The following is a 26454-nucleotide window of genomic DNA, read 5'->3' on the forward strand; positions in this document are numbered from 1 at the left end:
ACCCTGCTCCTCCTCCTTAACCCGGTAGGACCTTTTGGCAGCAAGTTTCACGGCGTGCGCCCCCTCCTGCTGCTACAGGGAGGGCGGAGGGGTGAACTTCCCTCTGTACCCACCTCTCATCACTTAGGGAGGGACCACAGAATCGGAGAAGAGTTTGGGTTGGGACCTTCGAAGTTCATCCCATCCAACCCCCAGCTGGGTTTGAGTCCTGATTGCCAGGCACTGAGACCCCCATGGGGAGCAGAGAGCCTCGGCGACCCCAAAAATTTGGGTTTGGGGGGGCTGACTGGCACAGCCAGGGCTTCCCATGGACCATTCTGTCCAGATGCACAGCAGTTCCCCTTCAGCTCTTGTCTCAGATGCCACCAGTAGATTTATCTCCTCCGTCGTTCTCTTCGGGCTGCGCACAACAACCTTTGATTGAAAGCCTGAGCAATTTCCTCTGACGCTTTTTCCTCCAAGTGCGTTTTAGGAGGACAAATCCATCCCTCGTTGGTTGGTGACCTCCCGATGTGACGTCTGCGTCCCCACAGGACGGATTTGGACAGTTGAGCCATAAAAGCGGCGCCCAGCAAAGCCTGACGTTGGCTGCGCTTTAAAGCAGCATCAGAGCTATTTTTCCATCATCTCATGGAAGCAGAGGAGCATCTTCAGCCACGACACGAAAAACAAGGTGCTGTGCTCAGCCGGGAGGTGCAGGATCTGTCAACCCCGGCCATTATCCCCCATCAAGCCCTGAGGTCGCGGTGACCGGTGGGGGGAGAAGCGGCTGCTGCCATATTTTGCGCAGACGAGTCCATTTGAGGAGCATTAGTTCACCCACCAGGAGCTGGGAGCTCTCCTTGGCCAGCCTGACCTGCTAAGTTAAAACACAAGTTAAATTAAAGAAGTTTTTCCTTCTCTCGCTGCAGAAAAACGCAGAAATGGGTGGAAAATAATCCAATTTTCCACATATTACCCAACATCCATTAATTCATTCTGATTAAACTTTGTTTCTTTGAGCTCAGCATCAGGTACTGCGACCTCCATCCTCAATCCGGCCTCTGGAGGGGCTTTGCAAAAACATCACTGCTAACGAAGCTCCCGCTGTTAATGAAGGATGGGCGGTAAATACGTGTGGTTTGCACTGACTGTGTGCAAGGGTGCGATCACTCCAGGACTGGAAAATGGTTGTAGTTTCTGTGCACCGATGATGCTTTGAAGCTGTGGGTGTAGCCAAAGGGTGTTTTATGTGCAGGAGCATAGAATTACGGAATCATTTAGGTTGGAAAAGACCCTCAAGATCATTGAGTCCAACCATTAACCCACCTCTGGCGCTGCCCCATGTCCTGAGAACCTCATGTCCGTCTGTCCAACCCTCCAGGGATGGTGACTCCAGCACTGCCCTGGGCAGCCTGTTCCAATGCCCCACAGCCCTTTGGGGAAGAAATTGTTCCCCACATCCAACCTCAACCTCCCCTGGTGCAACTTGAGGCCGTTTCCTCTCCTCCATGGATCTCTACCACGTTTCCATCACCCACCTCATTCCCTGCCGTGATCAGTTTTTGGGAAGGGCACAAGCACTGATGTCCCCATCCAACCCTCCCACCAGCCCCTCCGCAGGTGTTTGGGCACCTCTGGGCCGGATTTTGGCCAAGCAGGGGGGCTGGGGGGTGGATTTGATGCTGTTCCCCCCCATCCCCACCCCATGGCAGGTCTTTGGGGTTTTCCTACGCCAGCCGAGCTGGGTTATGGAGAGCAAACCACTAACGCCGCCGATTAATGCCGCCGCCGCCGCTCGCCCGCCGCGCATGTCGTTAGGAGATCAGCGCTAACGAAGGGAGGATCCTCTAGGGCCTGGGGAAGAGCAGGGACATGGCACAGCAAATCCGGTGCTGGGGACACACAGAAGGGACCCCCCATGTGTGATGGGGGGGAATTGAGTGGCCCCAAAGCATCGAGCAGCAGCGGGATGCGGGTTTGGGGTCCCGGCATCACCACAGGGACCGGGGAGCACCAGTGCCCAAGTGCCACGGAACCCCATCATCCCAACATCACCCCCTCGGTGACCCCAATATTTTCATCCCCCAAACCTCCCCCTTTTTCCATTTTCCACACATTATTTTGCCTCCACCCTTCCCACCTCATCCTCCCCTTGATTTCTGTAAGTGATTCTGCGTCGCCTCTGCAACTTGTAAAAAAAACCCCACATTTTATTAACCTTCCTTGACTTTAAAGAGCATAATTACATTTTAATCTCATATTCCTGCGTTATCATTCCAGACACAGAGTCATTTGAATGCAGATCGTTCCCGGCTAATGTAATTTTACGATACAGTAATGAAGAGACGGAGCACGAGCGCCTAACGCCCAATTTAGCGCTGACATTTGGGGTTCTTTTAAAGAGAAGTTTTCCCAGCCGAGGGCTTTTGCATCGTCCCCGGCTTTGCAATGCAAGTGGGTTCCGGCTCCTGCTGTGAAGGGATGAATTAGGACGGGGAAACGTGGCCGGTGCTAATGATGTTGGTCATTAAAGCTGCCCACGGCTGCCCCGTGTGTGATTCAGCGTCTCTAGAGGTGGGTGCAGAGCGAATTTGGGAACTCGCTGCTCCCCTGGTCCTAGGGAGACCTGAGTCAGGGGCTGCGGTTACCTACACCCAGTGCTGTTTTACCCATTAAAAAAGCCAGGAGGCCCCCCAAAACCAGGGAAGGAGAGCAAAGGAGGATGGGACCCCCAGCACCGCAAATATCACCCAAAAATAGATGTTTGGCCTTACCCCTGCATGCCTCAGTTTCCCCCTGGTGGCAAAGCGATGCTCTGGGCTTCATCCCCTTCCAACATCCCTCGCTGGGGCCTCCGAAGCCCAGAAAGGCAGAAAAGGGATGAAAATGAGGGTGAGAAAACGAGGGATGCTAAGGAGGGTGGGGAAAAGCCAGGCTGATGTTTTTGATAGTTCTCTGCCTCAATTCCCCATCTTTGACAAAGATGAGGGGTAGGAAACCACCCCAGAGGCTGGATCACAGCTGGTGACACCCCCCAACCCCACTGCCCACCCAGCACCCCCAAACGAGCCCCTGTTATTCACCCTGAGTGCTCGGGGGTAGGGGATGCTCATTAGGCACCTGATTCCCCTCTGCACATTAAATTGTCATTGCCAAGGTCGGGCTCAGTTTTGTTGCAAGGGGGATCTGGGACCAGCAGGAATATTGGTGGAGGGATTTTTGCTGCCATGTGCCCCGTATCGATGTTTCCGACAGCCCACGGGTGACATGAGTGTGCCGGGTCTCATCCTGGCTGGGACTTACTGTTGCCAACAGGAGGGTCAGTGCCGGCCCCAAAGCTGCATTTTTCCCGTCTCTCTCCCTCTGCCCCTGGTTTCTAGGAGGAAAAAGAGGTGGCCAAGGTGGGTGAGCGGTGCGTGGTGATGGCAGGTCCTGCTCTGCACCCGAGTTCTCCCCATCACTGCCCCACAGCATCCCCCCCGAGCAGCAGTGTTCAAACCAGTATCCCTCCCAGGTGGGCACTGGTCCCCAAAACAGCACCTTCTGACAGCATCTTCTGACTGAGCATCCCTCCCCAAACCAGCATCACCCCCAAATCAGCATCTTCTAAACCATCACTCCCCCAAACCAGCATCTTCTGGCTGAGCAACCCTCCCCTAACCAGCATCACCCCCAGATCAGCATCTTCTAAATCCACATCCTCCAAACCAAGAAGCTTCACTGAACCAGCATCTTCCAACTGAGCATCCCACCCCAAACCAGCATCTTCTAAACCAGCATCCCTCCCAAACCTGCATCTCTCCCCAAAACAACATTCTCCAACAATCCCCCCAAAACCAGCATCTTCTGACCGAGCATCCCCCCAAAACCAGCATCTTGTAAACCCACATCCCTCCCAAATCATCACCCCAGCCCAAAACAGCATCTTCCAAACCAAGAAGCTTCCCCAAACCAGCATCTTCTAAACCCGCATCCCTCCCAAAGCCACATCCCTCCCCAAAGCAGCATCTGCCGAATCAACAGCCTTCTCTGAACCAATATTTCTGACTGAGCATCTCTCCTCACACCCGCACCCTCCCCAGCCGACACCCTCCCAAACCAGCATCCCTCCCACACCAGCATCTTCTGAATTAGCATCCCTCCCCAAACCAGGATCTTCTAAAGCTGCATCCCTCTCAAACCAGCTCCCCTCCCCAAACCTGCATCCCACCCCAAACCAGCATGTTCTAAACCAGCTTCCCTCCCAAACCCGCATCCCTTCCCAAACCAGCACCCTCCAAACCAACAATCCCCCAAAAAACATCCTCTGAATGAGCATCCTTTCCCAAACCAGTATCACCCCAGGCCAGCATCTTCTAAACCAGCATCCTCTCAAACCAGCTCCCCTCCACAAACCAGTACACCTCCCTGAACCAATATGTTCTAAACTAGCATCCAACCCAGACCAGCATCATCTAAGCCAGCATCCCTCCCCAAACCAGCACCCTCCAAACCAACAACCTTCTCTGAACCAGCATCATGTGACTGGGCATCCCTCCCCAAACCAGCATCACCCCTGGACCAGCACCTTCTGAACTCCCACCCCTCTCAAACCAGCTCCCTTCCGCAAACCAGCATCCTCCAAACCAAAAAGCTTCCCTAAACCAGCATCTTCTGAGCATCCCTCCCCAAAGCAGCATCTTCTAAGCCAGCATCCCTCCTAAAGCTGCATCCCTACCCGAGGCAGCATCTTCTAAGCCAGCATCCCTCCCAAGCCTGCATCCCTTCCCAAAGCAGCATCTTCTAAGCCAACATCCCTCCCAAACCTGTATCCCTTCCCAAACCTGCATCCCTTCCCAAAGTGGTATCTTCTAAGCCTGCATCCCTCCCAAACCTGCATCCCTTCCCAAAGCAGCATCTTCTAAACCAGCATCCCTCCCAAGCCTGCATCCCTTCCCAAAGAAGCATCTTCTAAGCCAGCATCCCTCCCAAGCCTGCATCCCTTCCCAAAGCAGCATCCTCCAAACCAACACCCCTCCCTGAACCAGCACCTTCTACCTGAGCACCCCACCCCAAACCCACACCCCCCGATCCCTGGGGTGTCCCTGAGAGCAGCCACAGCTCGGGGAGGGGGGGATTCACCAGCCCTGAGCGCTGCCGCTTGCACTGAATCACTTCAATTACAGCCTCTTGGATGCGATTTGGGAAAAGAAAAAAAAAAAAGAAAAGAAAAAACACACAACAACAACAAAAAACCCCAACCCAGCCCTCTTCTTCCTCCTCCTCCTCCCCTGGGAAGGGGTGACAGCAGCATAAATAGCGGCCGGTGCAGCCCAGGGCCAGATGCAGAAGCAGCAGCTTCCCCTGGCACGCGTGGTACGGCTGCGGGCACCCTGCGCCATGGCAGAGCCTTCGCTGCCCCTCTCCTTCCTCTGCCTCCTCGCCCTGTCCTCCGCCTGCTACATCCAGAACTGTCCCCGCGGCGGGAAGCGGGCGCTGGCCGACACAGCCCTCCGACAGGTACGGGTGTCTGGGGGGACGGGATGGGGCTTTTGGGGGGCATGTGGGGTGCAGAGGGTCCCTGCCACCCATGGGCACCCTTGACTGTGCTGCCCTCCTCCAGGCAGTGTGGTGCATCACTTTTGGGGGAGGTTGGGGGACATGCCCAAGGGCATGTGGTGGGGCAGTGGCGGAGGAGTGAGCAGCTTGAGATGCGGGTGTCACCTTCAAGGAGGGGACCGCAGCCGAGCATCCCTATGCAGGGACAGGGCACCCTCAGACAGTGGGGATGGGGACACTGGGGATTAGGGCTGTGGGGCATTGGAACAGGCTGCCCAGGGCCGTGCTGGAGTCACCATCCCTGGAGGGGTTTTAAAGTCGCTTAGATGAGGTTCTCAGGGACATGGGTTAGTGCTGGAGTTGGGTTATGGTTGGACCCATGATCCTGAGGATCTTTTCCAACCAAAATGATTCTATGACTCTATCCTATGATATGGGGGGCAGTGAGAGCCACCAAAGCAGGGATCCCCCCAAAGCAGGGCCACACTGCTAATGGTGGGGACAAGCCACCCCATACCAGCGTGACACCCCGCGGGCTGGTGAAATGGGGGGGGCTACTTTCAAATACAAAGGGCTACAAGCAGGGTGCCCTCCCCCCTTTTTTTGGGGGGGGTATGGGGGACTCAAGCAGCTCCTCCCCGCAGTGCATGCCCTGTGGCCCCGGGAACAGAGGCAACTGCTTCGGCCCCGGCATCTGCTGCGGCCCCGAGCTGGGCTGTTACCTGGGCACGGCCGAGACGCGCCGCTGCACCGAGGAAGACTACCTGCCTTCGCCCTGCCAGGCCGGCGGGCAGCCCTGCGGCTCCGGGGGCCGCTGCGCCGCTCCCGGCATCTGCTGCAGCGCCGGTAACGCGGGGGACGCCGGAGAGGGGAGTTTGGGGGGGGTCTTGGGACCATGGGGGAGTAGGGATGGCGTGGGGGACTCCTTCCTTGTGATGGGGAAACTGAGGCATGGAGCATGGGGGTGATTTTGGGATAGTCAGATTCAGGCTGGACATGAGGAAGGAATTGTTGGCCCTGAGGGTGGTGAGAGCCTGGCCCAGGTTGGGCAGAGAGGTGGTGGATGAACCATCCCTGGAGACATCCCAGGCCAGGCTGGACGGGGCTCTGAGCAACCTGAGCTGGTGAAGATGTCCCTGCTCATGGCAGGGGTGGCACTGGGGGAGCTGGGACGGTCCCTTCAACCCAAACTACTCCATGATTCTATGGCTGGGCTGGGAGCTCTTTCCCAAGCCACCACCATGAGATATTTCCCAACCAGGCACAAATTTTCTTCCCATTGTGCCAAAAACCCCCGTCCAACCCCATTCCCCGGCTAACACGAGGGACAAAGCTGCATGCACACCCCCGGCTGCCACCAACCCTTTCCCCACCCGAAAAGAAACCACTCGTGGGTCCCAAATAACCCCGTTCCCCTCCCGACGTTTCGCTTTCTATTGAAGAAACCTGTGCGATGGACGCCGGCTGCCTGGACGAGGGCAGCGATGGGGCTCAGGACACGGCGGAGAAGAACCTGACGGTGCTGGACGGTTCTGCTGGAGATTTGCTCCTCAGGCTGATGCACTTGGCCAACCGGCAGCAGCAGGGCAAGCACCCCCTCCTCTGAGCGTCCCCCCCCTCCGGCACCGAGCCCCCCGAACCGCACTTGTAAATTTGAGACCCAATAAAAGTCCTTGTGCACTGTGGTGGCTTCGTGCAGGGCGCTGGGAACGGGTCATGGGGGGCTGTTGGGGACACATTTGGGGCTTGGGGATGGTGGGGTGGAGGTTGGTTTGTCTTTATACATCCCCCCCCCTCCCCAAATCCCCACCCAGCCCCACGCAGTTCAGCTCCCACCCATGGTGGTTTTGCTGGGCTTGGGTGCAGGATTTGGTCCCATCCTTACAGCACAAAGAGATATAAGCTCAGGATTTAGGATCCAGCCACCCAGTCCCACCCCAGGGCAGCACCCATGGGTGCTGGGTGTCCCCTAAGACCAGGAATAGCTGAAATGCGCCACCATCTCATTACCTCCCATCCAAGACCCCTTTTGGGGGCAGACTCGGGGCCCCGTTGCCTTCAGGAACCAGCACATCAGGAGCCTTCAAGCCACATCTACTAAAAATGATAAAAAATAAGGAAAAGCACCTAAAGAAACCCCAAAAGTGGAAAGATTAAGGTCCCCAGCTCCATACACCCCCCCAAGGGCTGGGCTGGTCTTTCCCACCATTGCCACACAATCTGGTCCCCACCAGACACCGATGGGCAGGATGGGCCCCCCCAGTTATCCCACCATCACCCCCCAAATTTGGGGAACTGCCACCCCAGTCCTCCCCAGCTCTCTTACCCTGGCGGGGTCCTGGCTCTGGGCTTGGATGTGACAGCGGCGCAAGGGACATTCGTCCTTTATATCATCCCCGCGGGAGGTGGCACCTCGGTGGAGGTGGAGCTCGGTCACGCTGGTGGGACCCATCCTGCCCTCAGCACCTCCCGATCCACCCAGCACCTGCTCCCCACCACCAGCATCTCATCCCAGCCCTGGGGAGGGGAGGGACCCCAAAATCACCCCAAATAAATCACTGGGAAAGGGGCAGCGTTGATGTGGGTGGGTGACCCCGCGCTGGGTGAAGAACGGGGGGTGTTGAGGCCAGCATGGGTATTCAGCCCATCCTGGGGTGCAGGATGTGAACCCCAACATCTCAGACACATCCCTGAGCAGGATGATGCTCCAGACCTATAGGAGCCTCAGCATCAGGGTGTCAACACCCCAAAAACACCATCAGAGCTGATAATTGGGTGGGTTATTTCCTCATTTGTCCCCCCAAAACACATCCCACGGGGGTGGGGACACCCCCAAACTGGCTGAGCTGCCAGGGCGTCACAGGCAGGTCCTGAGCCCCGTTTCCAAACCATTAACACAAACCCTGGCGCCTGGTGTGTCCCCAGGGACCAGGACTCACCTCGTCACCGGCTGCTCTAAGTGACACATTTGGAATCGAGGCAGAGGGGACGATGAGAGGTCACGGTTTTCACTCTCCAAGCTGCCTAATTCCCAATTAAACAGGCGCAGGGAGGGACCGGGGTCACGGTCTCGATAGACACGAGGTTTGTCCGCAGCGGAGGAATTTATTCAAGCCGGGAAGCTCTTAATTGCGGTAACGAAGGCGAGGGGTCGCAGTGATTGCATCAGCCTTCGGGGACGGTGCTCCAGGTCCTTCACCTGCTGACGTTGTGGGGCTGGGGCAGCACATCCAAGCCCCAAGGCAGAAAATATGGGGATTTGGGGGTTTTTAGGCTTTTGCTGATGAGGTTTGGTGTTTTTAAGCTAAAAAGGGTGAATGCAGGCAGGGATGGGCTTGGTGTCACCATCATCCCAGAGCAGGACATCCCCAAAAATACATGGAGGGGTGGAAAGGACCAAAACATTTCCCACCCCAGATTCCACTGATGCCCCCAGAGGAAGATTCAGATTTATCTCCCCCATACCAGAAGGAATTTGAAGTCAAGGGGTGCACAAAGCCCCTGCTCACCCCACTCCTGGAGTAACACGTCCCACCAGGCTCTGGAGATGCCCAATTTCATCGCTATGGGACAGGACGCGCAGCAGGCAAGCGCAGAAGGGACACAAACCCAAAACCAGCCCCCGCACGTCCCCCCCGCTGCTGTTGGACTCATCGCCGAAGAGAAAAACCAGCACCCTGGCCCTGACCTCACGTCCTCGACCTCCATTATTAGTCGAGTCCTTCGGTGTGGAGATCAATGCCTTGTGGTTTTTAAGGATAAAACGGGTGACGCCGGTGCTGGAATGTGTAAGTAGGAGCTGGCGCTATATAAACACGACCCACCAGCTGGGATGAGAAGCCGAAAAGCTCCCCGAAGCCCGTGGCCATGGTTGGCAAAGCGCTGGCCCTCTGCCTGCTGGGGCTCCTGGCTCTGTCCTCTGCTTGCTACATCCAGAACTGCCCCATCGGGGGCAAACGCGCTGTCCTGGACATGGACATCAGGAAGGTACGTCCTGGGGGGCTGGGAGATCCCTGAACCCCTCCTTCCCTTCCCCAAACTGCCCCAAGGTGCTGGTGGGAGGAAAAGACCGAGGTAAAGAATCATGGAGTAGTTTGGGTTGAAGGGACCTTCCCAGCTCCCCCAGTGCCACCCCTGCCATGAGCAGGGACATCTTCACCAGCTCAGGTTGCTCAGAGCCCTGTCCAGCCTGGCCTGGGATGTCTCCAGGGATGGTTCATCCACCACCTCTCTGGCCAACCTGGGCCAGGCTCTCACCACCCTCAGGGACAACAATTCCTTCCTCATGTCCAGCCTGAATCTCCCTCCTTTAGTTTCAAACCATCACCCCTTGTCCTATAGCAACTGCTGAAAAGCCCAACCCCATACTACCCCAACCCTCAGCGCTTTCCTAAATAACCCCCCCATCTCTCTCCCCTGTTCCCGCTCAGTGCCTGCCCTGCGGTCCCAGGAACAAGGGTCGCTGCTTCGGTCCCAACATCTGCTGTGGGGAAGAGCTGGGTTGCTACCTGGGAACGGCCGAGACGCTGCGGTGCCAGGAGGAGAACTTCTTGCCCACCCCCTGCGAGTCCGGACGCAAACCCTGCGGCAGCGGGGGGAGCTGCGCCGCCCCCGGGCTCTGCTGCGGCAGCGGTGAGGGGACACCAAGGGATTGGGGTCGTGGTATGGAAGTGGGAGAGGGGACGCTGCCCAAGGGATGGTGTCTGTCATGTCCGTCTGTCCCGCAGCACCTAGCACAGGGCAGATCGATCCTGATGCTGGAGAAGGTGATAACAACCTGAGAGGTTTGGAGGAAGGGGGGAAAGTGGAAAAGAAGCAAATTAGGGGGCTGAGCAAGCAGCAGGAGCCAAGTAGGGTGGTCTGTGCCTTGTCCTGCTTTCATTGCCAAAAATCCTGCTTCCATTCTCCCAAAAACACCCTCCTTCCATTCTCCCAAAAACACCCTCCTTCCATTCTCCCAAAAACACCCTCCTTCCATTCTCCCAAAAATCCTTCTACTTCCCAAAAAATCCTCCTTCCATTCCCAAATAATCCTCCATTTCCAAAAAATCCTCCTTTCATTTGCCAAAAAACCCTCCTTCCATCTCCCAAAAATCCTCCTTCCATGCCCAAAAAATCCTTCATTTCCAAAAATCCTCCTTCCACTCCCCAAAAATCCCCCTTTCATTCCCCAAAAAATCCTCCTTCCATGCCCAAAAATCCTCCTTCCATGCCCCAAAAATCCTCCATTTCCAAAAATCCTCCTTCCACTCCCCAAAAATCCTCCTTTCATCTCCCAAGAAGTCCTCCTTCCAAGAATGCTCTTTCCATCTCTCAAAAAATCCTCCTTCCCTTCCCAAAAAATCCTCCTTCCTTCTCCCAAAAAATCCCCCTTTCATTTCCAAAAATCCTCCTTCCATCTCCCAAAAATATCCTACTTTTACCTCCCAAAAAATCCTCCTTCCATTTCCAAGAATGCTCTTTCCATCTCCCAAGAATCCTCCTTCCATTCCCAAAATCCCAGCCTCCTCCCCAAGTCAGTCACCACCGGAGACGCTGCTGTCATACAAATCCCAGGGGTAATTTGGGAGGGTACAGGACACAACCTCACTCGATACAACTGAAACCTGCGCTGGGGTGCCCGTGCAGGCTGGTTTGTGCCGTTCGGCTCCTCACCGCGCTCTCCCCTCTCTCCCCGTGCAGAGGGTTGTGTGCTCGACTCATCCTGCGACCAAGAAACGCCCTTTGCGTAGAGAACGGGAGGAAGAACCTGCAGGATCTCGGATCTATAGTCGCGCCAGCCCAGGCTGAGAACAGACGAACCAAGGTCTGCAACTTGTGAGCTTGATTAGAAATAAAACTTGTACAGGAAAACAAAAGGTCCGTGTTTTTTGTGCGTTTGCCTCGTTTAGGTGCAGATTCAAACTGGAGGGAAATATCCATTTTTAGGAAAGTTTAGATAAAAAGCAAGTGAGGGAGAACACAGGGACCCACGGTCAGTCCACCTGAACCACAGGCTGGTGTCAGCCCAAAAAAACGGGGGTTTGGGGGCAAACTGGACCTCTGGTGAGCTTGGGGAGCACCAAAGTGAGCGTGGTGTGGTCTGAGAGACCACAATAAAACTGCCAAAGAGGACGCAGAGCAATTACAATATTATTTGTAACTTAACGCCCTGGTGATGACTAAAATAATGCTCAAGAGGGAGAAAGAGAAAATATGTAAAAACTGGTATCAATGAGACATCCTCTGCAGGATTTTTACACATAGTTGCACCAACAGATGCGGAAAGGAGGGATGAAAGGATGAGCAGAAGGACACGTCTGCCCACCACAGCAGAAACAGGACACAGAATTAATTCTTCCCTCCCCAACAACAAACAGCAGAGGGTGGTGGTTCCTGCAAAGCCATTCTGACCTTGTTTCCTCCCAAAAGCATCTGGAGGGGTCGCCAGGCAAACGGGGGGAGCTCAGAATCAGGATCTGCCTTGGGCAGCTCCACTCTTCACCCCACGTGCTTAGTGTGGACATGGGAGGAGTCCAAAGCAGGATCCAGGGACGTGGGGGCGGAATCGTGGTGTCGGAGCGACGGGAACACAAACGCCAGCAGCTCCGATGAACCGCTGGAGCCTCTGCCGCTCCCTGTAACCCTTCAACCCCCAATTTCTCCCTCTCCCTCCCTCCCGCAGGCATTCACCCTTCAGAAGAACCACAGCCAGACCCCGTGGGCTTTTTCCAACAATTCCGTGGGCGATTTATACATTAAAAGGAATAAACAAGCTCTGTAAACGGAGTCTCTAGGCAGAAGCTGGGCCTAAGACAACACCGTCCGTTTGACAATCCGCCCGTCCTTGTCGATGGCGAAGTTGTAGTTGCGCGGGTTGTCCAGGCACTCCTCGATCCGCGCCTCCAGGTTCTCGGGGGTGATGAAGGACTTGGCTTCCTCCTGAAGGAAGGACAAGGACCAGTTCGTAACGCATGAGCTGCTGGTGCCCTCCGAGCTCACAGATCTCTGCAAGACCCCAAGATGCCACCAGCATCATTCCAGAACAAGGAGACCTGGATTCTCTCCCTCGGGATTATTCCTCCCTCTGTTTTCAGAGCTCTCACTTCGCCTCCATCCCACCCACGTGCTGTCAATGCTCCTGGAAGGTGCTAAAACTTCCCAGCAACCAACATAAAAATCTCTTGGAAAACAAGCCCACGGCTTCCACACGGATCCCACAGGCTATCAAACCCCTCAGGGGCACCAGCTGCTCTCACCTGCAGCTGCAGAACCTCCTGCTCCTTCTCTTTCAGGAAAGCCTCCAGTTTCCTGGCCTGGTTCTCCACAGCCTGGAGCTTCTGCCTCTTCTGTTCCTCCTGTTCTTTCCTAATTCTTTCCTCCCTGCCATATAGAAAAGAAAAGGCTTTGCTTAATGTTTATGCACTTCAGTGAGACACCCTAATCCCTTGTGATGCAAAGGTGCTAAATTGAGGTGCTGGAGCGAGTTGAGAGAAGGGAACGGAGCTGGTGAGGGGCTGGAGCACAAGTGTGATGGGAGCGGCTGAGGGACCTGGGGGGTTCAGCTGGAGAACAGGAGCTGAGGGGAGACCTTCTGATCTCTGAACTGCCTGAAAGGAGCTTGGAGCCAGGGGGGGTCGGGCTCTGCTCCCCAGGAACAAGCGCCAGGAGCAGAGGAAACGGCCTCAAGTTGCACCAGGGGAGGTTGAGGTTGGATCTGGGAACAATTTCTTCCCCAAAGGGCTGTGGGGCATTGGAACAGGCTGCCCAGGGCAGTGCTGGAGTCACCATCCCTGGAGGGTTGGACAGGTGGACATGAGGTTCTCAGGGACATGGGCTAGGTGTCAGGTCTAACTGAACAGTGTTGAATTTAGATGTGCACAAGTTAAAATCAAAGCTGGTTTTAAACTAAAGGAGGGAGATTGAGGCTGGACATGAGGAAGAAATTGTTGCCCTGAGGGTGGTGAGAGCCTGTGCCAGGTTGGGCAGAGAGGTGGTGGATGAACCATCCCTGGAGACATCCCAGGCCAGGCTGGACGGGGCTCTGAGCAACCTGAGCTGGTGAAGATGTCCCTGCTCATGGCAGGGGTGGCACTGGGGGAGGTCCTTTCCCACCCAAATCACCCTGTGCAGTGACCCCGCTGGCTGTGGGGCCGGGCTGACCTGCGCAGCCGCTGCCGGGCGTTCTCCTCCTCGTTCCAGGCCATCAGCCTCTGGTGCTCCTCCGCCTGCTCCGCCGAGTCCTCCCCGCACAGCGTCGCCTCCCGCTTGCGCTGCACAACCTCAGCCTTGAACTCGGCCCTGCCGGGGAGGGGTCGGGGCCGGTGAGCTCCTGCCTGGGGCTGGGAGCCCGGGGGCTTCTCACAAACCTGCTCTGTCCTGCACAGCAGCCCCAGCCCAGTCCTGACCACAAGGTAAACCCTCCCCTGCCCCACGGCAACCCCACGGTCCTCTGCCCAGCCCCCAGCCAGACCACAACCAACCCCACCTGCCCCTTTCCTGCCCCACAGACCTATACTCAGCCCCCTGCCCCACAGAGCACAACCAACCCTGCCCTGCCCCATAGCAGCTCCATAAGCCTATATGCAGCCCCTTGCCCCATAACCAGCCCCCTGTCCACAGCAGCCCCATATCCAGTCCCACACCCAGCCCTGTCTCTCAGAGAAGCCCCATAGAGCCACAGCCAGCCCCACAAACAGCCCCCCAACCCACTTCTCCACAAGGCAAACCCTCTCCTGCCTCACAGCACCTCCACAGCCCTATAGCCACTCCCCTGCCCCATAACCAGCCCCCTGCCCCACAGCAGTCCCACATCCAGCCCCCCAGCTCCATACCCAGCCTCCTCCCTCACAGCAGCCCCACAGACCGCAGTCAGCCCCACAACCCACTTCTGCACAAGCCCAACCAGTAACCCCACAGCCCTTTACCCAGCCCCACAGTTCTATAGCCAGACCTGTCCCTCACAGCAGACCCACAACGAGCCCCCCAACCCTCTTCTGCACAAGCTAACCCTCCCCACCCCACAGCAACCCTATAGCCCCATAACCAGCCCTGTGCCCCATAACCAGGCCCACGCCCAGCCCCCCAGCCACTCGCCTGCCCTATAGCCAGCCCCCTGCCCCACAGGAGCCCCACAATCAGCTCCCCAAACCAGTTCTGCACCACAAGGTTAACGCTTCCCTGCCCCATAGTAACCCCACAGCCCTATACCCAGCCCCACAACCAGAACCACAACCAGCCCTCCAAACCCACCCCTACCCCACAGCAACCCCACAGCACCACATGCAGCACCCAACCCCATAACTAGAACCACAATCAGCCCCCCAACCCTCCCCTGCCCCACAGCAGCCCCACAACCCTATATGCAGAGCCCCTGCCCCATAACTAGAACCACAACCAGCCCCCCAACCATCCCCTACCCCACAGCAGCTCCACAACCCTATATGCAGAGCCCCTGCCCATAACTAGAACCACAACCAGCTTCCCAACCCTCCACTGCCCCACATCTGCTTCACAGCCCCATATGCAGCACCCAGCCCCATAACTAGAACCACAACCAGTCCCCCAAACACAATCCTACCCCACAGCCCTATACCCAGCACCCAGCCCCATAACTAAAACCACAACCAGCCCCCAACCCTCCCCTGCCCCACAGCAGCCCCACAACCCTATATGCAGAGCCCCTGCCCCATAACTAGAACCACAACCAGCCCCCCAACCCCGCAGCCCCCGCCGGTACCGCAGGGCGCTGAGCACCAGCCGGTGCAGCCGGTACCGCTCCAGCACCACCAGCAGCTCCTCGGGGTCCACGGGCGGTGGCACCTTCAACCGCGACGCCTTGGACTTGGCGGGGGGATCGTACCGCGTTTTGCGGCTCCGTGCCGGGACCAGCCGCGGGCCCCAGGCGGGGCAGGGGCCGGGGAACGGGGGCCCCAGCGCGGCCAACGGGCCCGGCCGGAGCCGCCTCAGCAGCGGCAGCATGGCGGCCGGAAGTGACGTATGGCCGACCCGCCCGCGGGGAGAGTGGGAGCGGTAGAGGGGTCTGATGGGAAATGGAGTGAGGGACACGGGAATCCACGGGGACACGGGAATCCACGGGGACACGGGAACCATGAGATGTGGACCCACGGGACACGGGAACTGACACGGGAACCCCACGGGACACGGGAACCATGAGATGTGGACCCACGGGACACGGGAACTGACACGGGAACCACACGGGACACGGGAACCATGAGATGTGGACCCACGGGACACGGGAACTGACACGGGAACCACACGGGACACGGGAACCATGAGATGTGGACCCACGGGACACGGGAACTGATACGGGAACCCCACGGGACACGGGAACTACGGGACACGGGACATGGGAATTGACATGGGAACCAAGGAACACGGGAACCTTGGGATATGGAACCATGGGATATGGACCCACGGGACTCGGGAACCAAGGGGCATGGGGACCCACGGGGGACAGGGGAACCAGGGGGCACGAGACACGGGAACCCCCACGGGACACGGGACCCCACAGGGGACAGAACCACACGGGACCACGGGACACGGAAACCACGGGACACGGGGAACCACGATACACGGGAACCCCCAAGGGACACGGGACCCCATGGGACATGAAACCCACGGGGCACAGAATGCCATAGGACACGGAGTTAAGGGGACACGGAACCTCCATGCGATGCAGAACCCCGGAGGACACGGAACTGCCCCACGGGACCCCACGGGATACAGAACCCCCCACGGGATACGGGACCCAATGGGCACGGGAACCCACGGGACACAGAACCTCCACGGAACCCCACAGGACACGGCACTGCCCCACGGGAACCCCCATGGGACACGGACCCCCGTGGGACACGGGCACTGCCCAGCAGAGGACGGAGCCCCCCGTGAAAAACGTCCCCCTACGGCACAGCCCCCACGGGACACGCCACCCCCGCACACACCCACGCGGGACACACACACACACCCCCCTCCCCGGCAGCTGCCACCAAGCCGCACAGGCTCCCCCCGAGCCCCTTTATTTCCCGCGGGGCCCCGCGGCCGCTCCTGAATCGGTCCCGCGTGGGGTCGGTCCCGCGTGGGGTCGGTCAGCGCAGCGCAGCGCCCTGCGGGGAGCGGAGTTGTGGGGGCCGGGACCGGACCCGCCGCGACCCCCCCTCGCCACGGTGTCCCCTCCCGTCCCCACTCACCGGCAGCGGCTCCTCCCGCCGCGGGGGACACGCGTGGGGGCGGCAGCGCCAGAGCGGGACCGAGACCTGCGGGACAGGGGCTGCCGTGGGGGGGGGGACACACGCAATTCCGGGTGGGGGGACACACAGCCCGGGGCTGGGGACACATAAAGCCGGGTGGGGGATATAAACCCGGGGACACACAAACAACCCACGGGGGGACACACAGCCCGGGGGGGGGAAACATAACACCGTGGGGGGGATATAAACCCGGGGACACACACACAGCCCACGGGGGGACACACAGCCCGGGGCGGACACACATAACACCGCGGGGGGGGATTTAAACCCGGAGACACACACAGAGCCCACGGGGGGACACGCAGCCCGGGGGGGGACACATAACACCGGGGGGGGGGGATTTAAACCCAGGGTTTAATCCGGGGGTTAATCTGGGGAGGATAACACGGCGAGGGGGTTGTAATCTGGGGGGATATAAATCTTGGGGGGGGTGAATCGGCGGGGGGGATAATTTGGGGGTGGGAAACTCTTGGGGGGTTATAACTCCGGGGGGGCGAACTCAGTGGGGAATATAACAACGGGGGTTAATTGTGGGGAGGGGGATAGTCCACGGAGTATAATGGGGGGGGGGGGTAACCCGAGGGGGTGGGGATCGGGAGGGGTATAAATCCGCGGGGGGTGAAACTCGGGGGTAAAATGACCACGGGGGAAACACACATAATAACCCAGGGAAGGGGATGAACCAAACGGGTTATAACGCCGGGATCGGGGGGTTTTACCCTGGGGGGGTCACCCCGGGGGTGCAGGGCCCTACCTGCCGGGCCGGGGGGGGCCCCAGGTCCCGCTTGCCCCCCGGGTACCAGCCGTGGGACCAGTGCTGGCCCGGGCAGGGGGCGGCCAGGAGCAGCAGCAGCGCCAGCAGCACCAGGGACCCGCGTGGGGACATGGCCGGGGGGCTGTGGGGACATGGGGGACACTGTGACACCAGCACCCACCCAGGGGACACCCAGGGGGGCTGCTGGGGGTGCAGATGCTGGGGAGGATGAGCACCCATGGGTGATGCTTGGGGTGGGTCCTGCAAAGATGGGCACCCAGGGGTCCTGTTTGGGGTGAGGTGGGGATGGAGATGTGGGGGTGATGAGCACCCATGGGTGCTGCTGGGGTGGGTTGGGATGGAGACGCAGAGGATCTGAGCACCCATGGGCCCCATTTGGGGTGGTCTGGGGATGGAGATGCAGAGGGGATCAGCACCCATGGGTGGTGCTGCAGCAGGTTTGGGATGGAGATCCAGAGGGGTTCAGCACCTGTGGGTGCTCTTTGGGGTGGTCTGGGGATGGAGATGCAGAGGGGATCAGCACCCATGGGTGCTGCTGGGGTGGGTTTGGGATGGAGATGTAGAGGGGCTCAGCACCCACAGGTCCCATTTGGGGTGGGTTTGGGATGGAGATGCAGAGGGGCTCAGCACCCATGGGTGCTCTTTGGGGTGGGCATGAAGATGTGGAGGGTATGAGCGCTCATGGGTGCTGCTGGGCTTTGTATCCAGCCTGGACAGCCCCCCCAGAGCACCATTTGGGTCAGATTTGGGGTGAGCACGACCCCCCACCCCAGGGTCCCCACATGCCACCAGCACCCCCTCAGCCCCCCACTCCCATCAGCCTCACCTGTCCGGTGGGTGACAGCGGTGACAGTGGCAGTGGTGACAGTGGCACTGATGACAAACAGCTCCGCTATTTGTAGGGCTGGACATGGTGACGTCGGCCCTGCCATCGCTCCCATGGGGGACCGTGACCTCGCCGGTGGCATCGGTGGCATCGGTGTCCTGGTGCCAGTGCCCGTCACGTCCTTCCCCCCCAAATCCCCTCGGCAGTGCCCTGACACCCCCTTTTTTGGGGGGGGTGTTCTACCCTGGGATGCTCTTGCTGAATGAGGGAGTAAATTCTCCGTGCCTCAGTTTCCCCACCCAGCGCCAGCTCCCAGTTGAGCAGCCAGTGCCTGGTTGTGGGGGGGCACAAGAGGTTCTTGGGGGGTCCGTGTCCCTAGGGGGAGCCCCCACAGTGGCCAAGCGCAGCCCCCCCATTCCAGAAGGGTTTATTTCTGAGTGTGATTTAGAGCTTTGGCCAAAATCCCCAATTCAAGAATTAACATTTATTAATGGTGATGTTGGGTGCCAGGTGATGGTGGCAGAAGTGAAGTCATTTTTGGGGGTGTTCTGGGCTTGCTGGGGGTGTCTCCTTGTCCCCACAATATCACCTCCCCCACCAGAAAATTCCCCCAGCTGGAAAATTCCTGCTGGAAAACTCAGTAACTCAACTCACAGGGTGGATTTTCCCAGGATTCCTGAGATTCCAGCCCCATGTTCCCCCAGTACCCCCTTGGCTGGGGGGGGTTTCACTGTCCCCAAGCGCTGTCACCTCCCGCAGTGATCCCGGGGGGGGACCCAGGTGAATCCTGGGGGTGAAACCTCCAGTCCCAGTTCTCTCAGTGCCTGCAGAGCTCCCCCAGTAACCAGGGCACGGTCACCCCAGCCACAGGGGAACAAGGAGGGTGTTCGATCAGACACCTCTTTGTGACCAAACCAATATGAAAATAAACCACAATAAAGCTGTTTTTAAAACACAGGGTGCTGCACCCCTGGGTCCTCAGGACTCTTCTGCATCCTTAGGTCTTTGTTGGCCATTAGGACTCTCCGTGTGTCCCGGCCCATCACCAGCATCAGGGTTTCCTTCTGTTTTGATTCTTTTGGGTGGGGAATGATAAAAATCAGCAGGTATTTTTTGCCCCTTTCTCTGATAATTCAAATTCTTCTCTGTGATGGAGCCTCCATTGGGAAGAAAAAACCCCTTAACGTGTCTGGAGGGTGAAAAGATTGTACGGTCTTAAATTGTTTTGGCCCTGAGGTTGGTGGGACCCTGACCCAGGTTGGGCAGAGAGGTGGTGGCTGAACCATCCCTGGAGACATCCCAGGCCAGGCTGGACGGGGCTCTGAGCAACCTGAGCTGGTGAAGATGTCCCTGCTCATGGCAGGGGTGGCACTGGGGGAGCTTTAAGGTCCCTTCAACCCAGACTTTTCCATAATTCTATGATTTGCATTTGCAGCTGCTTTTGTGGAATGTCACCCACCCAAGGGTGTGAAGTCACCTCGATGACACTGAATTTCTGGCCTGTTGTTCAAGTTCTGCTCCTGCACTTCCAAGGTATAGGACCATTCGCATCCTTCCTGAGAAGCAGAAACACGGAGACATTGTTGGCAGGACCAACACCCAGGTTAGATCATAGAATCATCGAATGCTTTAGGTGGGAAGGGACCTTTGAAGGTCATCTAATCCAATCCCTGATGGATCAAGGTGCTTGAAGTTTTGAATGTGCCCACATAAAGACTTCAGCAGCTCTGGAGATAGTAGAAGACATGATCATAGAATCACAGAATAGTTTGGGTTAGAAGTGACCTTCAAAGCTCATCCAGACCAACCCCTGCCATGAGCAGGGACATCTTCACCAGCTCAGGTTGCTCAGATCTAAAATCCCCTCCAGGATCTAGGGCTGGAGGTCTCCTGGTCCAAGGATGGAGGCAAAGACCTGCAGGAGGTTGGGTGTGTGTGGTGGAGCCCAGAGGTCCCTTCTCCTCATTGCTACGGCTGGAGAAAGCCTGTTGTCTCCTCTGGGACACGGGGCTCTTCTCCCTCACTTTCAGCCACACTTCCCAGGAGTACTGAGGGTACAGAGAAGAAAAAATAGAATAAAATAAATTGAACAGAATTTCTCCAACTGGTTTGTTCTCTGGACCTTGGCTGTTGGAAGATCTCCTGGGTTTCTCCAACGCTTTTCTCCTGGTGGGTTGGGTGGAAGTTGGTCTCCCAGCTTCATTTTAGAGCTGGGGAAGGAGGACGTGGGCACAAGGTCACAGGGTGGAAAACGGACACAGCCCGAGGTGGCTCCAAAACTTCTCGTTTGCTGCTGGTACAGACCAGGAGGAGGGAAGGGACCGGGTGGCACTTGGGAGGAGACACAAGTGGTGAGAAGATGGAGCTGGGACCACGGGGAGCCACGTTCTCCCCCAAACCCCCCGCAGAAGCTGCAGGTCCCTCCTGGAAGGGACCAGAGGGACAACGGGGCCACTTCGACCATCCGTGGTGACAACCGTGCATTCCATGGTGGCTCTGAAATCTGGCACCAAACATGGACATTTCCTTCAGGGAGCAAAAACCCTTTTGTTATTCTGTTTGTTTTGTTGGTTTCTTGTTTTTTGGGTGAAATTCCTGCAGTAGCTGCTCTGGTCACTACAATTTCCAAACCCTCAAGGAGGAAACCTTTTTTGCTTTTTATATAAAAATGAGGATATTTATATATATACACACACACAGAATAAGCCTTTTCTTTTTTTCTCCTTGTTTTTTTGTTAAAGAGCTGACCAGCGGAAAAATGTGAAACCATTTCCCTGCAGGTTCGGAAACGCTTGTGCTTGTGGGGCTGTGGGTTGTATTGGTTTTCAGGTAAGATCCAGGATATCATTTTCTTCTTCTTTTCTTTTTTTAAAAGGCTTTACTCCCTCAAGAAAAAACAAAATAAAAAGATTTACAAACAAAATAACAGCCTGTATCAACTCTCCAGAAGAGAGATGGTAGGACAATATTAATCCAAACATCACGCTATTTAATTCCCCAATAAAACATTGGAAAAAAAAAGGAGCCAACAGTATCTGCACTAACACTTTGCTACATATAAAATCTCCAGCTAATACGAAGCTTATGGTACCAACCTCTAAAACAGTTAAGATATATACACATATTTTTTTTTTGGGGGGGGGGTATATTAACAAACAGAATATTACAAAATATTAAAGAAGGCAACTCTTCTGTCATTTGTTTCTCGGAGTGGATTTTTGTTTTGTGTTGGTTTCTCTTCACTTGAAGTTGGCGTAGTCTGAGAAGGCGTCGATATATTCCTGCACCACCTTGTAGCAGAATTCGTACTGTTCCTGCGGGATTCAGGGGACAACGTGGCGTTAGATGGAGAAAATTCACACCTGAGATATAATCAGACGCTTTGTGGTCTGTACCTGCTGGGACTCACCGTGGTCTGGTGTCCTCAGCCCAGAGCGAGGGCAGGAACCAGATGGTGCCACCAACAAAGGAAACTGCTTTGCCCTTCCCGCTGAGGTCCTAGTTTGACCCCAAGAAGACCTTCTAAAAAATCCCTGAGCATCCTTGCGAATCCCTCTCACAAGATTTCATCTAGTCAGAGACCCACAGATCATTTTGGTTGGAGAAGACCTTCAAGATCATGGAGTCCAAGCATTCCCCCACCCCTGGCACTGCCCCATGTCCTGAGAACGTCACGTCCGTCTGTCCAACCCTCCAGGGATGGTGACTCCAGCACTGCCCTGGGCAGCCTGTTCCAACGCCCCACAGCCCTTTGGGGAAGAAATTGTTCCCCACATCCAACCTCAACCTCCCCTGGCGCAACTTGAGGCCGTTTCCTCTGCTCCTGGCGCTTGTTCCTGGGGAGCAGAGCCCGACCCCCCTGGCTCCAAGCTCCTTTCAGGCAGTTCAGAGATCAGAAGGTCTCCCCTCAGCTCCTGTTCTCCAGCTGAACCCCCCAGGTCCCTCAGCCGCTCCCACCACACTTGTGCTCCAGTCCCACCTGCTCCTCCGCTCCCTGCCCACCCACGCCCATGCCAAAGCCACCCCAGGAGAGGTTTCAAGGCTCTTGGAGCCCATAGATACATGGACTGTGGCTGAGTTGTCTCCAAGGAGGTTCCTACAGCTTGTGTCAATGCTCCAAAGGGGCTTGATGCCTTCAGCCAGCCAAGCTCCACTCTTCCAGTTGCCCTTGTAGCAGGAAGAGGAGATATCTCCTGACCCACCTCCAACCCTTAATCTTTCATGGAGAGATAAAACCTTCAACTGAGGAAGTTTCTGCTCAGTGTTGAGTCCCCAGCCCATTCCTGCTGAAGTTCAGGGTGGCAGGAGGAGCTCAGCTACACTTACCAGTGTCTGCACCATATGTGGCCTCTGTAGTCTTAAACTCTTCACTGTCTGAAAGACGTCGAGAATCCCTTCTGCCTTCACCCTTTCCAGGACAGTGCTCAGCGCACAGAAGGTGCCTGTTCTTCCTGCTCCGGCACTGCCAAAGAGAAACCAGAAGGTAAAGGAAACCATCCATCCTGACCGTGTTGGCTTTGTCCCGGGGACAATCCATACGGGAACCACCAGAGAAATGGAGGAACCAACGTTCCTGTCCAAGTCTCTCCTAGTTTAGCTAGGACACGCTCTACAAGACTGAAGTCTTGCTTAGCTGAGCAGGAAAACCTCATATCACGTTTGCCCAGGCTGCTCCTGCTCAGCCCACGTCTTCTGAAGGACCAAAAGCTCCTTGCAGAGCAGATCGCCTTGGAGGGGTGACCAAACCAGGCTTTACCTGCAGTGCACAGTGATGGGGTGGTTGCCAGACTGTTGCTGCTGCTTCTGTACAGCTGCGATGATGTTGATCATTCCCTTCCCATCCCCGGGGATCCCAACTTCTGGCCAACCGTGGAAATGAAACTGCCGAATCTGTCGGCTCTTGTTTTCCTGGTGGAAGAGGAGAGTTTGAGGTCAATAAGTTGGCTTGAGATCTGTATCAAGAAACCCACCAGCTCGAGGCTTTGGGGAAACCAACCACTGAGGAAAGCTGCTTGTGGAGGGGGGACATTCCTGTGGCACGGAGCAGGGCAGGATGTGGGGAATGGGGAGCAGGAGGGATGCTGGCGGTGGGCACAGGGACAAGGCAGGTGGATGCATGAAGAGCCATCAGAAGGACAAGAACCCCCTGAGGTGGGAGTTAAACAGTAGGGAAGAAGGGGACAGACACTATTTTGGGATGACAGAGAAGGTGGAGCTGAAGATGCCAAAGCACCTGCAAGAGGAACCGCAAAGCACCATAAATACCAGTGGGGCTTGAGGATGCCCAAACCCAAAAACACCTGGAGTTCCAGACTCTTACCCTGGTGTTGGTTACCAGCAGGTCCCGCACCGTGTAGCTCTCACACTCCTCCTCTTTTTTCAGCTCCACAGTGATGTCTCCATAGGACACGGAGCCGTCAGACGGCCAGTACTGGGCACACTTCTCCTGAGAAAGCAGGACAGGAGACAGGGTGAAGATCCTGTACTTTTCCCATGGGCTTGAATGGAACGAGTCTTCTGCTGGGGCTGGCGGCTGCCCAAAGCCACCTGGGATCTCATAGAGTGGGTTGGGTTGGATGTGACCTTAAAGCTCATCTAGTTCCAGCCCCTGCCATGAGCAGGGACATCTTCATCAGCTCAGGTTGCTCAGAGCCCCATCCAGTCTGGCCTGGGGTGTCTCCAGGGATGGTTCATCCACCACCTCTCTGCCCAACCTGGGCCAGGCTCTCACCACCCTCAGGGCCAACAATTTCTTCCTCATGTCCAGCCTGAACCTCCCCTCTTTCAGTTTAAAACCATCACCCCTTGTCCTATCTCAACAGGCCCTGCTGAAAAGTCTGTCCCCATCTTTCTCATCGACCCCTTTGAAGTAGTGCAAAGTCCCCAGGTTCTCACCTGGCCTCTCTCCTCCAGCTCCGTCAGCATCACTATGGAGCACGATTTCCACTCCCAGATCATCCTCCAGAAATCCTCTATCGTGTGCTGCAGCGGCCCTTGGCTGGCGATGTAGGAATCCTTCTGGCGATAACCCTGCGATTTAAAACCAGTGTTAGTGAAACGGTGCCGGGAGCGGAGGCAGAAACGCTCCTGGACACACGGTTCGTTACCAAGCTCAGGGAATTTTTGGGAACACCATGGCTGTCCGTGTGAATAACCACAGCCTGGGCAGAGAAACCTGCTCTCATGGCGGGCTACATCACTCCGCACCATTGCTTGGCAGCCAAGGTGCCATCAGGCAGCGCTTTATCGGGGTAAGACCTTAGTTTTTAAAGCAAAACAGCTGGAGGAGGATCATATCCCCTATATTCACAGCCTCATCCACTTAGTGAAGAAAGATTTGGGTTTCCAGTGCTCCTACGAGATGTCGCAAAGTCCAAGTGTTGTAGCAGAGCCTTGCTTAAGCTCCAAATACTTTAGGTATGATTTTTACTAGGGATTTTTGGAAGGAAGTAAGCAAAATTAGATGTATCTAGATGAACTTTCAGGTCCCATTCTGTGAAAAACAGTAATAAGTCTGGGTGGCTCTGGCTCTTCCACAACCACAAAGTGCTTCTGTTTCCAGAAAAACCTCTGACGTTGCCCTGTGCCCTGGCTGCAGACCGTGACTAAAGACACTTCGTCATTTGGAGTTTGTCATTTAGGCAAAGTTCAGCAGAGGCAGGAAATTGAATCCTCACCAAAAATTGCTTATGTGACATTTAAGCTTTCTGATCTCAATGCAGAACAAGGCAGAGGAACCCGTGGGGACCCAGCAAAGGAGATTTCAGGGAGCAATTAATTTGGGAGGTTGTAACTGGGAACAAGTTGGTTTTACTGGTTCAACCCATGGAAGTAATCACCCTTTGTGGGGGGGAAAAAAGTGCCATTAGGAGATGAAGAGAGAAATTGGACTGGAAAAGAGCAGGGCTCTGTCACTTCTCCAGCACTGGCATCACTGCACGAAAACAAATACTCGTATGAAACGTGTCCCTGAAGTTAATATGGTTTCTGATGAGAATAGAATGTGCGATCACTTGGCTCCTCCTCAGGAGGAGGAAAGCACTTAACCTCGCTGCCTCGCCACCCGCTGTCACCCAGACAGGTGAAATGGGATTGACCTGGTTTTTCTCCAGGGGTTTGGGATCTGTGTATCGCTCCGTGACCCAATCTAGCAGATATTTTCTGACCAAATGAACGGTGCCGTGGAACAAGCATTTCCATGGCTACATGCAGCTGCTTCTCCAAAGCCAACATCAGAGCCTGGAGTTGCAGAAGTAAGATCAGAATTTGAAGGCTTTGCTCAAGCTCCAGCTCTTCACTCCCACCATCCGTGGGTCACAAAGAAACTGTGTATAAACAGGGGTTTCTTGGAGAAGAAACCAGCACCACCCAGTGACACAACACAAAGCCAAGTGGAAAGAGCTTTGTGAAATCCAGAGATCTTTGGGGCAAATCCTTTCTGCAGAAAGCAGAGTGAGGTGATGAGTTTGTACTGGGAGAAGATAGAAAGAAGATTAAAGAAGACTCACGTCAATGAAGGACGCGTTTACGTAGTCTGTGTTCTCTTCCCCTCTCTTCACTGGAATGATTACCCGGTTAAACTCATCTGAAACAGAAACAAAATGATGTGAGTTTTGGGAAACATCTTCAAAGCAGGATTCCTTGATAACTACACGTGGCCTTTAGCTGGGAAGTCACCAAGCCCTGGGTGAGAGGACAGAGATGTGGGAAGGAGAGTCCTGTGTTGACAGCACCCGTTTGGGATAAGGAGTTTTAGTTCTGCTTCTGCCATGCCCTGGTTTGCGAAGGGAGGAGGGGACGCTGAGAAGTCCAGGACCTGCTCGGCACAGGGACTCCCTTCTCCCTTGAGACACAAACCCTCGGCAGCATCACCCTACTGAGAAGAAAGTCATAGCAAGGAGTGGTTGAGGTGGGACAGGACCTTTGGAGATCATTGGGTCCAATCCCCTGATCAACCAGGGCCACCCAGAGCTTGTTGCCCATGACCATGTCCAGACGGCTTTTGAAGATCTCCAAGGATGGAGACTCCACAACCTCTTGGGTCAACCTGCATCAGTGCTTGGTCACCCACACAGTCAAAAAGT

General features: G+C 56.1%; 4 protein-coding genes and 1 long non-coding RNA gene across 8 annotated transcripts in view; 2 read left to right on the forward strand and 3 right to left on the reverse strand.

The window, feature by feature from the left end:
• Positions 1-3070: 3070 nt before the first annotated feature.
• On the reverse strand, positions 3071-8700 carry LOC139827887 (uncharacterized). Its single transcript, XR_011739010.1, has 3 exons — positions 8460-8700; positions 7531-7614; positions 3071-3358 (listed from the first exon to the last, which is right to left on the reverse strand). It is a non-coding gene; the product is annotated as an uncharacterized lncRNA (long non-coding RNA).
• LOC136101484 (vasotocin-neurophysin VT) lies at positions 5207-7126 on the forward strand. The gene is made up of 3 exons (XM_065837648.2): positions 5207-5481; positions 6165-6366; positions 6963-7126. The coding sequence occupies exons 1-3, from the start codon at positions 5305-5307 to the stop codon at positions 7124-7126; spliced, it is 543 nt and encodes a 180-aa protein (XP_065693720.1). The 5' UTR covers positions 5207-5304.
• A 687-nt stretch (positions 8701-9387) lies between the features above and the next one.
• On the forward strand, positions 9388-11252 carry LOC136101486 (neurophysin 1-like). The gene is made up of 3 exons (XM_065837652.1): positions 9388-9507; positions 9951-10152; positions 11203-11252. The coding sequence occupies exons 1-3, from the start codon at positions 9388-9390 to the stop codon at positions 11250-11252; spliced, it is 372 nt and encodes a 123-aa protein (XP_065693724.1).
• A 970-nt stretch (positions 11253-12222) lies between these two features.
• MRPS26 (mitochondrial ribosomal protein S26) lies at positions 12223-15492 on the reverse strand. Its single transcript, XM_065837147.2, has 4 exons — positions 15239-15492; positions 13663-13800; positions 12759-12882; positions 12223-12441 (listed from the first exon to the last, which is right to left on the reverse strand). The coding sequence occupies exons 1-4, from the start codon at positions 15478-15480 to the stop codon at positions 12310-12312; spliced, it is 636 nt and encodes a 211-aa protein (XP_065693219.1). The 5' UTR covers positions 15481-15492; the 3' UTR covers positions 12223-12309.
• Positions 15493-21338: 5846 nt separating this feature from the next.
• Positions 21339-26454, reverse strand: part of PTPRA (protein tyrosine phosphatase receptor type A) — a 127988-nt gene continuing 122872 nt past the window's right edge. For all 4 annotated transcript variants that reach the window (XM_071808448.1, XM_065836767.2, XM_071808447.1 and 1 more), the window contains 6 exons: positions 25879-25955; positions 24266-24400; positions 23691-23816; positions 23127-23278; positions 22697-22832; positions 21339-21684 (listed from right to left, as the gene is read on the reverse strand). In XM_071808448.1, the coding sequence (XP_071664549.1) occupies positions 21610-21684; positions 22697-22832; positions 23127-23278; positions 23691-23816; positions 24266-24400; positions 25879-25955 (701 nt within the window). In that variant the 3' untranslated portion in view covers positions 21339-21609. The remainder of the gene's footprint in view (positions 21685-22696; positions 22833-23126; positions 23279-23690; positions 23817-24265; positions 24401-25878; positions 25956-26454) is intronic.

The sequence above is a fragment of the Patagioenas fasciata genome, chromosome 4 (genome assembly GCF_037038585.1).
Source record: "Patagioenas fasciata isolate bPatFas1 chromosome 4, bPatFas1.hap1, whole genome shotgun sequence".
Classification (NCBI taxonomy): Eukaryota; Metazoa; Chordata; class Aves; order Columbiformes; family Columbidae; genus Patagioenas; species Patagioenas fasciata.